The following is a 16031-nucleotide window of genomic DNA, read 5'->3' on the forward strand; positions in this document are numbered from 1 at the left end:
GAAAAATGCAGCAGTGATGATTCAGCAGAATGATCACACCGACAATTTCCAGCACTTTCAGTCTCATATTGTGATGCAGTTCATTTCACATTCACTAGGTGTCCACACCTTGCAGGCTCACAAAAGGACCACCAATCACATCAGTTAAAAGAATGTCACACCTGGCAACAGGATCAACCCCACCTCCTAAAAGTTTCTGTTCCTATGTTTCCTACATCACTCCTAAGCTAGGACTCCCTTCCTGAAATGTTCAAGCCAAGTTAGGAACTCTATGAGAGTATTCTCAGAAATGTGAAGACGGACCCTGGTTTCTGTAATCTGGCTATGGGATTAGAAAAACCCAATTTCCCCAGGTAGATGCATTTATACACATACTTACAATAGCCAGGTTACTACGGTGAATGTAAATGTGTTCTCTGGGTAACATGGTCACTAGAGTGCATGTCCTTGATGAACATGAAAATAGTAGAAGCCACTGAGCGACACTTACTTGAGCATACCATTGTTCATGCCAGACACCATCTTGGCAAAGGCCTGTTCCAGTGGTTTCTCTGAGCCCTTCTGATTCACCTAGAAAAACAAGAAACCCCAAATTGGCCTGATAATTACTTGCTTACTTACTTCCTTTAAAAACATATCATGAAAAGAACATGAAAAAGGGTCCTCACCAGGTTCAGAATTGTTTGCTTCCCATAGATAAGCAGCTGAGAGTCAAAATGTCTCTGGAAACCATCCATCTGTACAAAGTTTCCATGAGGTTAACATCAGATTTCCACTGCTATCACAATTTAGAAAGCACACAGAAACATTAAACGCCTGCTCTTACGTGATTGGTGGTTTTGCTGATTATAGGTTTGGGTTTGTATTTGAGGTTGGGCCTCTGACTCCAGTAAAAGGGCATGGAGCCTCGTGTCTGGGGATGGAAAAAAATGTCTTGAAAAGTAATTTCTGAAATCTTGCACTTCTCAAACCTAAATGTTTTAACATCTGAACTAAAAGCTGCAGAGAAGATGAAGAGAAAGCCAGGTAAAAATGAGCCACAAGTGAAACAGTCTAACAGTATAACTGGCTCTTATACTTGCCTGTACAAATGAAGCCTTTGCTCCCTCATACAAAACTATCTGCTCAGTCTCCACAAAGTTAGCCGCATGGCCTTCAGAATCGATGCCTGTGAGGACAGCAGAAGAGAAACATCCATGTGCAATCAGTAGTGTTAGAAGTCATGTCATTAGTGAGGCAGACAACATCACCTTCTGTTGGACCTTTTAGGGCTGCACAGTATATATATTTAACCGAGATGGCGACACGGATTGCCGCCTCGCTCTCTTGTACTTCTCCTGGTTTTGTCTGTTTTTTTTAAGCCTCCTGCTCCCCCTTTCTGGTCACCTTCACCAGAGAGGAACGCCTATTGGTCAGTCCTGCACTGCACTCTATTTTTTGCATTGTGGTTTTTCTAGGATTTATTTGCACTATGTTGTATATTTCTGACAGGAGTATATTGTTTTTCCTCCTTTTTTCTTCTTGTCCTGTAAGGCATCATTGCATCATGTGATAAATGTGCAAAAAAAAAAATAAATAAATAAATAAATAAAGAAAATAGGCCTATCCTGACCCAAAAAAATGCAGAAAAATTTGTCCACGCTTTTGTTACCTCAAGGCTGGATTACTGTAACTCTCTATTATCAGGTAGCTCTAGTAAGTCCTTAAAAACTCTCCAGCTAATTCAGAATGCAGCAGCGAGTGTACTAACAGGACTAAGAAACAAGATCATATTTCTCCTGTTTTAGCTTCTCTGCACTGGCTCCCTGTAAAATCCAGAATTGAATTTAAAATCCTACTGTTAACTTATAAAGCTCTAAATGGTCAAGCTCCATCATATCTTAGAGAGCTCATAGTGCCATATTATCCCACCAGAACTCTGCGCTCGGAGAATGCAGGGTTACTCGTGGTCCCTAAAGTCTCCAAAAGTAGATCAGGAGCCAGAGCCTTCAGCTATCAGGCTCCTCTCCTGTGGAATCATCTTCCTGTTACGGTCCGGGAGGCAGACACCGTCTCCACATTTAAGACTAGACTTAAGACTTTCCTCTTTGATAAAGCTTATAGTTAGGGCTGGCTCAGGCTTGCCTTGTTCCAGCCCCTAGTTAGGCTGACTTAGGCCACCCATCAGTCCATCTAGCAACAGATGTTTCTTACCCTGAAAATAAAACATAGAAATTTAAACTAGGAATTCTATCTATAACAATCAGCGTTGTCAGCTCAAAACCCATCACTGATTGTTATAGATAGAATTCCTAGTTTTAATTTCTAGTTTTGCTTCTTTTTTTTTAATAATTATTTATTTGATTTTGAAAATCATCTGTACATAGCGCAATGTAAATAAAGAACCAAAAATAAAAAAACATGAAAACAAACAAACAGAAACAACCACAACAAATGAACAAAGCAAAAATTGTATGCTGTTTCATATGGCAGAACAAAGAAAAAAATGTATGCTGTTTCACATTGTCAATAGAGAATTAAAACATTCACCAATGAAGTATATGCAATTAAGTAAGGGTCACCCAAACAAATGCAAACAAGAAGAAAAACATAATTCTAAGCAAGTATAAGCCTCCAGAAAAAAGAAAAATAAAGAACAATAGTTTAAAAATAAACACAGCCGTTGAGGCAGCAAGAATGATTCGTTTCCATGTATGTGGTAATGTAACATTTGGGTTGTAACCAAAAAGCCAAAAGGCTGGGCAAAATGGGAGATGTTTATCCAACAAATCTGACAGTGTTTGAGCAACATAGACCCAAAGAGTTTTTACTATTACACATTCCTAAAACATATGTAAGTAAGTTCCTAGTTTTGAATGGGGGCACCTATTACAAAGATCGCTACTTGACAGTTTCAGTCTAAATCTGCATTAGGGAGTAAAATAAACTCTGTGAACAAATTTAAAATGAATAAGCTGATGAGCAAGATTTTTGGACGAAGAAAAGACGTAATTCCAGATCTTAGGCCAATCCAATTCGAAACCAAGCTCATGCAGGTCTCCATCCCAGACCGATGTAATAGGTAGAGGATTAATATTATGTTTTAATAACTAGTCATAAAAAGAAGTAACAAACCCAGACTTTGAAGCAGAAAAAAGACGATTTACAATAGGATGTGAGCTTAAAGGATGGTCCCACGGTACTCCATACGTTTTTAAAGCAGTACGAAGTCTGAGATAGAGAAACCAGGAGGAGCCTGGTAATGAATAAGACTCCCTAATGTCCTGAAAGGAACAGAGACCTTGTTGATTAAAAAGGTCACCGAGAACATTTATACCCTGATGAGCCCATTTAGGTAAGTGGAAAGGCATGGAATCAGTTAAAAGATAGTTATTATTCCGTATGGGGGTCAAATTATGAAACCTACAATTACTACACTGTAAACATTTAACTATTTGATACCAGACAGTCAGAAAATTTGACATAATAGACCCCATATGTAGCCGTGTCGTCCTAATCTTTGCACCGCAAAATGGCAGATCTTGAAGTCTAAAAGGATGACATAAAGTATTCTCAAGAGTTTGCCATGGAACAGAGGAGGAAGAATCGAGCCATACCATCAGAGATCCTAGCTGGAAAGACCAGTAGTACATTTTAAAATTGGGTAGAGAGAGTCCACCTAGTGTTTTGGGACGTGTTAAGGTGGAAAAACTAATTAAGGGGCGCTTACCTTTCCAAAAAAAAATTCTACAAATTGCCCCCAAGTCCTTTAAAAACTTACAAGGAGGTGAAAGTGGAAGCATGGAGAAAAGAAAGTTGATGCGGGGGAGGATATTCATTTTAATAACTGAGATACGGCCATGGAGAGTCATGTGCAAGGGAGACCATTTGGTTAGGTCGCTATTAATTTTTGCCAATACTGTGGTGTAATTATCCTTAACAACAGAAGGAAGGCTGGGACGGACTGTTATTCCCAAATAGGTAAAAGCATTACACTCCAAAGTCACTGGTAGTGAAGAGGGGGTAATTTTACTAACTGTAGAATTAAGGGGCGTTAAAAGGGATTTCGACCAGTTAATTCTATAGCCAGAAAATGTCCCAAAAACCTTAAACAGACTTAGCACATGGGGGATAGAAGTAGTCAAGTTGGACAAATACAGTAAAATATCATCAGTGTAAAGGGAAATAGAATGAGCTGTTCCTTTAATTGAGATAGGTGATATATGTTGATGTTGTCTGACAGCTTGTGCCAAGGGTTCTAAAGAAAGTGCAAAGAGGCCAGGTGAGAGAGGGCAGCCCTGTCTAGTCAATCTGTACAGTCTAAACTCAGGTGAACCAGGGTGGCCAGTTTGAACGTGTGCAGTGGGACTGGCATACAAGGTACACACCATATTAATAAACTTGGGACCAAATCCAAAATGTTTTAAAACTGCCCATAGGTAGTCCCACTCCACGCGGTCAAAAGCCTTTTCTGCATCCAGAGAAAGTATGGCAGATGGCTGTTCCAGAGACGGTGCTGCTTCAATAATATGCAATAATCAACGGATATTATCAGAAGCCAAGCGGCCTTTAATGAAGCCAGCTTGGTCTGGATGAATCAAGGACGAGATACAAGTGTCCAGTCGTCTTGATAAAACTTTTGCATATAGTTTGATATCACAATTTAAGATTGATATGGGCCTATAGCTGGAACATTCCAACAGGTCTTTACCTTTTTTTAAAAGAAGAGAAATAAGTGCAGTTTTTTGATCCCGATGGAAGCCTCCAACCACAAGTGAAAAATTAAAAGAGTCCAAGATGACTGGACCAACCAGGTCCCATAAAGCCACAAGAAGCTCTGGTGGAATGCCATCTAAGCCTGGTGATTTTGCTTTTGGCATTAAGTCCAGAGCATCTTTCATTTCAGTGAGGGTAATAGGGTCCTCAAGCTTAGAAATCTGCTCTGCTGAAAGAGTGGGTAGATTCAAGGAGTTTAGAAATGACAATATTGCCGAATTATCTTCGTGAGACTCAGATGTATATAATTTAGAGTAATAGGAAGAAAAAGTTTCATTAATTTGTGAAGGAAGTGTACATAATTCTCTATTAGCATTTTTGATCATATCTATGGATGCTAGTTGTTCAGATTGCTTAAGTCTCAATGCCAAAAGTTTAGTTGGTTTCTCAGCATTTTCATAAATCTCTTGACAAGTTCTGAGATGTAAGAACTCCACTTTAGAAGTTGCTAGAGATTTAAACTCTGATTTTACTATAGATAAATCTCTCTGTCTATTCTCAGAAAAGGAAGATTTCTGAAGAGATTCAAGTCTCGATATTTCATTCTCTAGAAATAGAAATTTACTTTTACGTTCTCTATTCAAATGAGAGGAGAAAGAAGTACATATACCTCTTATACAACACTTAGTAACTTCCCACTGGGTGTGAGGGTTAATCCCTGGTTGTAAATTAACCACTAAAAACTCTCTCAGTTCGTTGGTGATTTTGTTCAGGAAATCAGCGTTCTGCAACAGAGAAGTATTGAAACGCCACCTTTTGAACCGAGAGTGTCCAGGCGTAGTTTCAAAAGAAATAAGGACAGGTGAATGATCAGAGATAAGCGTTGATAGGATGGATGCATGTGAGATGCATTTTAACAAAGTTGAAGAGATTAATATATAGTCTATTCTAGAGAATGAGTGATGGCGAGATGAGTAAAAGGTGTAATCCTTAATAGTTGGATTTTGGATATGCCAGACATCAACAATATTCAAATCCTGTAAGAACGAACTAAAGTAAGAAGAATATGTTTTTCGTACAGAGGAATCAGGATTAGTTGAGTCAATAGAGGGGTCTGCTAATAGATTAAAATCTCCCCCTGTAATGTGTACTGAGTCCAGTGTTGCCAATTTAGCGATTTTGTCGCTAGATTTAGCAGAGACCCCTTCAGTGACATTTTTTCAAAAAAGCGACTAGCGACAAATCTAGCGACTTTTTCTGGTGTTACTGGAAACTTTTCTGGTGGCGACTCTGACGTGAAAGCACACATTGCTCTGCAGTTCCTGTTCTCAGCGAGCAGCAGCAGGTGCTGCCGTGAGCCCCTCCCCCTTCCCAAAGTACTCACAAGCGGTCAGTCTCACAGCAGCAGTCCCCAATGCAGTCAGAACAGAGAGGAGCTCCTCACTCCTCCGCGTCCAGACTGCAAATGAATCGCGCGTGCGCAAAGCCGCCGCTGATCCCACCCTGGCTTGCAGAGCGGCATGTAAATATAATATTTCTTCACTGTCACGCTAAAATAAATCAATGTATTTGACTCACACACCGCCTGTCCGCCTCAGTCACTACTCACCTCGTCCGCTGACTGTGTGTGCCTCTGCTCTGTCATGCTAATTAATAAATCACTGTATTTGAATCAAATCGCCTGTCCGTCTCAGCTTTCTGATTGTATTGTATATTGTATATTGTACATTGTATATTGTATTGTTTAAGGATTTTGGCCTCATTCACGTCTCACCTCGTTGTCCACTGTGCTAGCTAAACAGCTCATCATGGCGCAGTCTAAGCTGTACAGCCAAAAGTACAGAAAAGAGTGGGAAGCAAACCCTGATTACAAAGGCTGGTTAAAGCAGTTTATTGGGGATAACACACGGGCATACTGCATGTATTGCAAGACTGATTTTTATGCAAAACTCAGTGACATAAAAAAAACATGCTACCACTCAAACACACATTCAAAAGGCAAAGCCTTACAGTTCCACTCAAACCAAGCTGCCATTATTTGTGAAACAAACTGACACAAAAAAGGCTGAAGCCACCATGGCATTAGCCATTGCTGAGCACTGCTCCATGCTTGCATGTGACCACATTGGGGAAGCATGTAAGGCTGTTTTTTCTGACTCCACTGCTGCTACCCACTTCAAAATGCACAGGACCAAGTGCACAGAAATGATAAATGGCGCTCTAGCGCCATACTTTCTGAACAAGTTGGTTGCAGATGTGGGTGATCAGTGTTTCAGCCTCCTCCTCGATGAGTCCACAGATGTCAGTGTTTCTAAGTACCTGGGGTTGTGATAAGGTACTTTAGTGACACAAAACAGACAATTGTCTCAACTTTTCTGGGGCTTGTTGAGTTGGAGGGAGGAGATGCCAGGTCTATAGCCCGTTCTGTTGTGGCTTTCCTGGAGAAGTGTTGTCTCAAAAAAGAGAAACTCCTGGGGATAAGGACTGACAATGCCTCTGTTATGACAGGTATTAATAACGGGGTCCTGAAGGAGGAGAATGGGCTCAAAAATCTCATCCTCATTCGCTGTGTGTGTGTCACTCTCTGCAGCTTGCCGTTAGTCATGCTTCGAATGACCCCGTAGTGTGAAGTACTTGGTACGGGAGACCTATAACTGGTTTTCTGTGTTTCCAAAGCGGAGGGAGACCTACAAGGCCATATATGAGACCATTAACTGTGGAGAGAAACCCTTACAAATAACCAAAGTGTGTGCCACCCGTTGGCTCTCCATCGAACCAGCGGTTTCACGCATTTTGGACCAGTGGGAGGAGCTGAAACTGCATTTTGCAGTCACCAAGTCCAGTGAACACTGCTACATGGCTGAGGTTTTACACTCCATGTACAGTGATCCACAGAACATGTTGTACCTGACTTTTTTGAAGTCAGTGCTGGGTGAGGTGCAGTTGGCCATCAAGGCTTTTGAGGGAGAGCAGGTAAATCCACTGAAACTTCTGGACAGCTTGGTTAGCCTGATAAAGTCAGTGAGTAGCAGGGTACTGAATCCACTGGCGAATGTTGATTCTCAAAGGGCCAATTGATGGATACATCAGTCCGAAACCATACCTTGGTTACCTTTTTGAGTCCAAGGCAGCTGAGCACCACCTTGCGCCTGAGGAGGGGAACAACGTCAGAAAGCGATGTGTAGCCTTCACCATCTCCCTCACAAAAGAGCTGAGGATGAGACTGCCAGACAACATTGAAGCACTGCAGTACATGTCAGTTTTCAATGTGGAGGAAACTCTAAAGAATAAAAAATAGCCAAGCTCCTTGCCTACTCTCCTCCAGATATAGACAGGATTGTCCAGCAATGGCGCGTCATCCATCTTAGGAAGTGGAATGAAACAAAAAACACAGTGGGTTTCTGGAGTGAGATTTGGAAGTTCAGGGATGCAGCTGATGTCAATCCGTTTCAGGAACTTGCCATGGCTGCTGTGTCTGTGTTGTCCTTGCCACACTCGAATGCTGAAGTCGAGAGATTATTCAGCCAGATGAGTGTGGTAAAAAGCAAACTTCGAAATCGGATGTCCTTGCAGACCCTTAACTCCATCCTGTATGTCCGATATGGTTTGAAGCTGTCTGGTGAGGCTTGCTATGAGCACAAGCTGCCTGATAATGTTTTGCAGCTTTTCGGTACATCAGCTGCGTTTTCATTTAAGTCAGCTCCCTCAGTTGCTGAACCTGCCGCAGAAAGCAAATGTTCATGTTTTACTGTGCCTTGTTGTAGGCTCCTACTGTAAGTGGAGCATATGTTAGAAACCAAACAAAACTTAAGAAAACTAAAAAAAAAAAAAAACCTAAGTAACTCTGCCAGAGTGTCTCTTTTGGATCACTTTGCCAGTCCCAAGTCCAGATAAAAGAGGTGGGTTGGAAGCAGAGCTAGCAATTCCACCCTACTTAACAGTCTTTTGATTGAATTTGATAGTCTAATAGAGTGACCATATTTTTATTTCCAAAACATGCTTTCAGCATGGTTTATTATGCATGAAATAATCTCTCTTTAACACGTATCAATGGTACAAAAATAAAATTAAAATTATAATCTCCGGAATGAAATAATCTCATAAATAATGCCTCTTCTGTATTAGAAAATCAACCTATAACAAAGTAATAGCTCTCTTTTCAAGTCTTACTGTGGAAAAAATGAAATAATGTTATAAATAACACCTCTTCTGTATTAGAAAATCCTTTCTAACAAAATATATGTAGTAATGTAAATAATACAACAGCGCCCCACAAAGACATGACCGGGCAAAAGAGAACGTTTGGTCACCCTAGCCAGTGCACTCCGCCTCCCATATGTCCCGACCGGGACGGTAAGTGGGGATTTTTTTTAATGTATTCATCTGTAAAGCTAGACTTACACTTTGGCATTTTGTAATGAGGCAATGCTGCTCCGATGTTTGCTCCCTCTGTTTGTGAGCGTAGCAGAGCCACCCACAAAACAGCCTATTGGAGATTATGTCACATGCAACAACCGTAGTATTCTGTGCAAAGTGCCAGTCAATTGAAGTAATTTACATACTTTATGGTCTCGTAAAAAATAATGAAAACCAGACATTTTCACGTATTTATAAAACCTCCCCGGACAGGGCGCGAAAAGTGGACATGTCCTGGCAAAAGGACGTTTGGTTTCCCTATATTCTAACATTTAACAATCCTATGTACATAGGCTAAATCAATTTTGTCCTGTATTGTTAAATGTTTAATGCTTTGTCTAGAACCACGTGGGTCTAGACAAAGCATTCAAATCATGAAGTTATTTTGAGAAGTGATGGCCTATTTCAATGGCAAAAAAGAAGAATGAATCAACAGAAGAACGTTCATTTGTAGCTCTAAACATATTTATAGTGTTTTTTTACTCACTTTTTGTCTCTCCCACGATGTTAGACACTCTCCTACAGCACTCCACTCTCCTACAGCGTCCGTTACACACACACACTCAATTATGCAAATTAAGTGATGACGTCATTTAGCGACTTCTAGCGACTTTTAGGACAGCCAATAGCTACTTTCCTTACTGAGGAGTTGGCAACACTGACTGAGTCAGCAGAATCCAAAAATTTCAGCTTCACACCATCAAGGAATGTAGGATTAAACACATTAGGTGCATAAACTGAGGACACACAGATCTTTGTTCCGTTGAGGATTAAGGTTGCATAGCAAAACCTTCCCTCTACATCTCCACCAGAGATACCTATTTTTATGTTAAGTTTTCTTTTGACAACAATTAATACACCCTTTGATTTATTAGGGGCACAGGAATATGATATAAATTTATACATTTTATTATTAAATCTACTTATATCTACCTGTTTCAAATGAGTCTCTTGCAAAAAAGCCAAATCCACATGCTTGAGTTTTAAAAATTCAAGGCATTTCAATCTTTTCACTGGTGAGTTCAAACCTCTTACATTCAGAGTCATAAAATTGAAGTTAACCATAAAGTGGAGATGTAAAAGGATGATGAAAGATTATGTAGATCATATACCATATTTGGATACAGCATACACAAAAAACAAAACACAAGGCAAATAAAGCAAAATGGAGTAAAAGTAAAGCATAAACTAAAATTAAAAAAGTGAATAAAAGTGTGCAGTATAGGCTATGTACCCATAAATAGCTAATTAGCTGTGGAAAACAAACAATACAAAACCGGTATGCCAGGGAACAGCACTGAGAAGCCCCTGTGAAGGCACCGGTAAATGAGAGCATATAAGAGCTCCTTGGGATACTGACACAGCAAGGAGGACCGATCTACAAACTAGTAAAGGTAAATAAATTGTTTACAGTGTTTAATTTTCTACTTTATATTAACACACAATAAGTCAGCCAAAAAAATATGTGGCCTGCAAAGTGTTTAATTAGACCGCATTTATTTGTTTTTTAACACATTGCAATCATTTATCAAACGTCCAAACACAATGAAGTAGAGGGGCAATAATAGGAATAAATCCGCCTCCTAATAGGCTCGTTTGGACTAAATAAATTAAAAAGGGAAATCAAAGAGTAGGCTACTTGTAACTAAGTCTGTCTCTATAATGACCGACACCAAAGAGAAAATAGTTTAGAGAAAATAGCCTCTATATTCAAATTAGGTATTTCTGAGCTACAGTATGCAGGTGGAGGCAGGGCTATAAATTGTCCAAAAAGCACGAAAGGTGCGGCCTTAGTCCAGGTAACTGTCACCATGATGTTATCCATTCATAAACCAAGTTAAGCACTGGGATCAAACATATCAAGTCACCGTTTCTGAGCATTGTAGCAATGTGGTGATCCCAAGTTGAGAGTGAAAAGGTGAGAAAATGTAAGCTTGTGTGTATGGCGTTGGTCCCACTGGAAGTGCGCGCACGTATACGCGCATGTCCATAACCATATGATGTTAGCGTCTGTCAGTGTGTGAGTGTCTGTAAGTGTAAGAAAAAAAAAAGTTCACCTGATGTAGGAAGGATTCAGACTGTAGTTCAACTCACTGCAGCTCAGCCAAGAATTTCTCAGCATCATCCGGAGTTTCAAACAAGAACTGCTTGCTGTTATGGGACACCTTCAGCTTCGCTGGATAGATGAGGAAGTGTTGGATGCCCTTCTTATGTAGATCGGACATCACTTGGGCGAAAGCTTTCCTTAGCCTGGAGGTGGATGGAGAGTAGTCGGCAAATAAGAGTAGTTTATGGCCCTCATATGAGAGAGAAGATCCAGCAGCTCTGTAGGCATCCATGATAGCTTTCCTGTCAGAGTAGCGAAGAAGTCTGAAGATCAGTGTTCTGTTGAAGTTCTTGCCATCCAATTTTGCAGCACCATAAATCCGATGTGCTCTTTCAATCTCAATAATCCCATGGGATGAGAGACTGGGCAGCCAAACTGATCGATGACGCTGGAGAAAAGCGATGGCGTCAACCCCCTCCGCTCCCTCAGGTAAGAAAGCTAATCTCAAATTAGCTCGAGGGGTGTAATCTTCCGTTTCGGCCAGGCGATCTGTGAGATTTTTTTTTTTTTTCTGTGTTGGAGCCGATGGTATCCCTTTGTTTGCGCACTTCAGCCTGGATTAAATCAGTGCGGCTTGATAAAGTTGTGAAAGACTTGTTAAGAGTAGTAAGCTCTGTTTCAATCTTGGAAGTCTTAGATTTCATGCACACCAAATCTGCTTGCATCGTGATGACTGTTGCACTGGTGTTACTGACCTCCTTACGGATATTTTCAAGAGACTCCTTAATGTCTGTGACTGCTGTGGAAATTCCAAGAACAATAGATAGGACATCCACGGCGGCGGCTGAATCAGCTGTGTGCTGGAATGGATCTACTGGAAGAACGCCGTCAAAGGCTGTTTTCGGCTTTTTGTCATCTTGATAAGAAGTAGGCGATGGAGTAGATGGCTCCATATTATCTTTGTTTCTTTTAGTAGAGTTAGGCATTAAATCCTGAGCCAGTTGATTAAATAAAACACTGTAGAAAGAGTTGTAAATGTTTGCAGAGGCGAGAGCTGTGCTCCTACACCACCATGCTGCTCAGTGACCCGGAAGCTTTTCAATTTCTAGTTTTTTATTTTATTTTTTATTTCAAATTTGCACAAACAGTATAATGTGGTAGGACATAGAAAAATTCTTAACTTCTTCCTACCCCTTTGAACATGACACATACCATCTAACTTACTCAACAACTAATTTATTGTATTGTTTATATGCCCTATTTTTGTTATTTGTTTTTCTGTGTCTGTTAACAAAAAAAAAAAAAAAAAAAAAACTCAAATAAAATAAAAATAACCTGTGTGGTCCATTTCATCCAGCAGAAACCACCATACCACAGCAAAAGGTGCAGGTTTTATAGAGTCTTATGGCTCCTCTTTACCTAGGTCGTCGGGTGGTGGTGCTTTGGATGAGCCGGGCGCCTGCTCTGGGGCTGGGGGTGAAGGCAGCGGCTCGGGCGGGAATGAGCAGGACGAGGCTGCCGCTTGCTCCCCAGCAGCTAGGCTAACTTCACGTCAAGGTCAAGTCTCTGTCTCACCATCGTTACCGTTGTCTGACTTGTTGCTGGTCGTGTTTTGCTTAAACCATTTTCGAATATCCATGGCGATCTCGTTAACGTTATTTGTGTTACAGGCTGTTAACAGTACAGCAGAAAGCTGCGTCCGGCTGGTGCAGCAGCCGTCGGGCCGGTAACTGCGCTGGACGCAAATGAGTGACGTGCAGTCACGTGCATTTGTCATGACAGACAGCGTTGACAGTGACGTTACTGAAGAAAGGCAGGAATTTTATTTAATTACCATTGAATTAAAACTAAACTGGCAAATAGAATACGCACTTCACTATCACTGTGTTCTATATTGTTATGTCAACATTATTTTTTTTTTTTCACTCTTTTCAACTGAGCATGCAGACACATAAAATAAGGGTGCAATGCATGCATATGCACCCTCGTAAAACCGGGCCTGGCTCTCTGGCAAATAAGATGGACGAGTTGCTGATCCTCACTCATAAAAACTCAGACTTAAGCAGATCTGCAGCCCTGTGTTTCACTGAAACCTGGCTCAGTGAACACATCCTGGACAGCGCATTACGACTGCCAGGATTCCAACTTCACGGAGCTCTTGGGGAAAATGAAGGGAGGCAGAACGTGACATACATAAACAAAGGTTGGTGAACAGATGTCACAGTGTTGAAGAAGTCGTACAGCCCTCACTTAGAAAACCTCATCATTAACTGTAAACTGTTTTATTCACTGCAGGAGTTTTCCTCATTTGTTCTGGTCGGTGTTTACATCCCACCTCAGACATGTGTAACGGAGGCGTAACAACACCTGGCTCACCAGGTGACAAAAGTGGAGAAAAAACATCCAGACTCCCTGCTCATCATCTTAGGGGATTTTAACAGAGCAAACCTCTCTCACGAACTTCCCAGATACAAACAGCACATAAAATGCCCCACCAGGGACTCTAACATACTGGACCACTGCTACACAGTTTTAAAGGACGCCTATCGCTCTGTCCCCCATGCAGCTTGGGGGCTCTCTGATCACTGTCTGCTCCATTTCATCCCAACCTACAGGCAGAATTTCAAAACTTCTAAGCCTGTAGTAAGGACTGTAAGGAAGTGGACTGAGGAGTCAAAGCTGGAGCTACAGGCCTGCTTTGACTGCACAGATTGGAGTGTTTTTGAAGCTGCAGCCACAGACCTAAATGAACTGACCGACACTGTGACATCTTACATCAGTTTTTGTGAGGATATGTGTGTGCAGACCAAGACCTTCTGTACATATAACAACAAACAAACAAACCTGGTTCACACCCAAACTCAGGTGGCTGCGCCAGGCCAAGGAGGAGGCCTACAGGAGCAAGGTTCGGGCCCTGTAGAAGCAGGCCAGAAACAAGCTGACAAAAGAGATCAGGGTAGCCAAGAGGGGCTACAGTGAGAAGCTAAAAAACAGCTTCTCAGCCAATGACCCTGCGTCAGTTTGGAGAAGCCTGCAGGACATTACCAACTACAGGAGACCATCCCCCCACCCTGTGGAAAACCTCCAACGAGCAGACCACCTGAACAGCTTCTACTGCAGGTTTTAAAAGGCCCTTTTCACAAGTTTCAACCACACAAAGGGATTACCCCCTCGACTCCCCAGGGACTTACACAAGGATCCTGTTTGTGGACTTCAGCTCGGCTTTCAACACCATCATCCCTGAAATACTCCACAAGAAGCTCATCGAGCTCACAGTGCCTGCCTCCACCTGTCAGTGGATTACCAGCTTCTTGACTGACAGGAGGCAGCATGTAAGGCTGGGGAGCATCACATCCAGCTCCCAGTCCATCAGCACTGGTGCCCCCCAGGGGTGTGTCTTCTCCCCACTGCTCTTCTCCCTGTATACCAACGACTGCACATCAGGGGACCCTTCTGTAAAACCCCTGAAATTTGCAGACGACACCACGGTCATCCGTCTAATACGGGACTGTGATGAGTCTGCATACAGACAAAAGGCGGAGCAGCTGGTCCTCTAGTGCGGTCAGAACCACCTGGAGGTGAACCCGCTCAAGACTGTGGAGATGACAGTGGCCTTCAGGAGAAGCCCCCTGACACTGCCCCGCCTCAGGTTTCTGGGTACCACAATCTCTCGGGACCTGAAGTGGACCTCCCACATAGACACTGTCCGGAAAAAGGCCCAGCAGAGGCTGTACTTCCAGCAACAGCTCAGGAAGCTCAACCTGCCTCAGGAACTGCTGATCATGTTCTACACAGTCATGATCCAGTCTGTTCTCTGCACATCCATCACTGTCTGGTTTGGATCTGCCACCAAACTGGACAGGAACAGACTGAAACGGACAATCAGGTGTGCAGAGAGGATTATTGGGACTGATATTCACTCCATCGAGGACCTGTACAGGTCAAGGGTCAGGAAACGGGCAGAAAACATCAGTGTAGACTCCTCATACCCCAGACACAATCTGTTTAAACTCCTCCCCTCCGGTAGACACTACAGAGCACTGTTCGCAAAAACCACCCCTCACAAAGACAGTGTCTTCCCCCAGGCTGTCGCTTTGATGAACCCCTAAACAGTCGCAGAGCGGCAGGTCAAACAACACTGCATCCTTGTACATTGTAAATATTTTTTTATGTATTTTTGGGGACCCGCTCAAACCTACCTGTGGGTCGCAGGGACTACACTAAAAGCCTATCAACATCCCTGCATTTCATTTTTCCTTTTTCAGTGTGCAGAGGCTATTCATTGTCTGGGGTATCTGTTAGCAGTGGTAATCTAAAGCAGAAAGACAATAAAACTGTGTAATTCAGTATTTATTCATAGCAAGTCATATCTTCATTGCAATATGCAACAACATTACGGTATATTGCTTTTTTTCCTGATATAGTGCAGCCCTACCCTTCTGTACCTTCATACCATTTGTGAAAATGTGTTGGCTATCAGCTACTTTGCTCTCCACTAGTTAATATGCAATTCCACATTGCTTGTAGCAGTCCAACAAAGAAAGTGCTACAGTGTCATGCTTCAGTTTTTTTTTACCTCTGACGTAGTATCTGACGCCAGCCCGGAAGCAGCTTCTACGGGAAATGAGGATCCACTCAAAGATCTTCCCATTTATACGACATGGCTTCATGACGATGACTGAACCAGGAGGGTCAAGGAAAGGTTTGTTCAGGAGTTTATCTGATCTCATCTAAAGCAGGGCTCGACAGTGCGAGCGTTTCACTCGCATTTGCGACTAAAAATAGGTGTGTGCGAACTGTAAAAAATATTTAGGGGCACATGTGCGCATGAAATAATCAGCCGAAGCAGCCTATATTTTTGTCAATAAAAAAA

General features: G+C 42.0%; 1 protein-coding gene across 1 annotated transcript in view; it reads right to left on the reverse strand.

Annotated features, from left to right (window-relative positions):
* sacm1la (SAC1 like phosphatidylinositide phosphatase a) overlaps positions 1-16031 on the reverse strand; it is a 96062-nt gene that overhangs the window by 34599 nt on the left and 45432 nt on the right. Inside the window, exons 8-12 of the mRNA XM_050033981.1 lie at positions 15735-15836; positions 1083-1168; positions 827-913; positions 669-737; positions 491-570 (exon numbers count right to left, since the gene is read on the reverse strand). Coding sequence (XP_049889938.1) covers positions 491-570; positions 669-737; positions 827-913; positions 1083-1168; positions 15735-15836 — 424 coding nt within the window. The remainder of the gene's footprint in view (positions 1-490; positions 571-668; positions 738-826; positions 914-1082; positions 1169-15734; positions 15837-16031) is intronic.

Source organism: Epinephelus moara, chromosome 22 (assembly GCF_006386435.1).
Source record: "Epinephelus moara isolate mb chromosome 22, YSFRI_EMoa_1.0, whole genome shotgun sequence".
NCBI classification, from domain to species: domain Eukaryota; kingdom Metazoa; phylum Chordata; class Actinopteri; order Perciformes; family Serranidae; genus Epinephelus; species Epinephelus moara.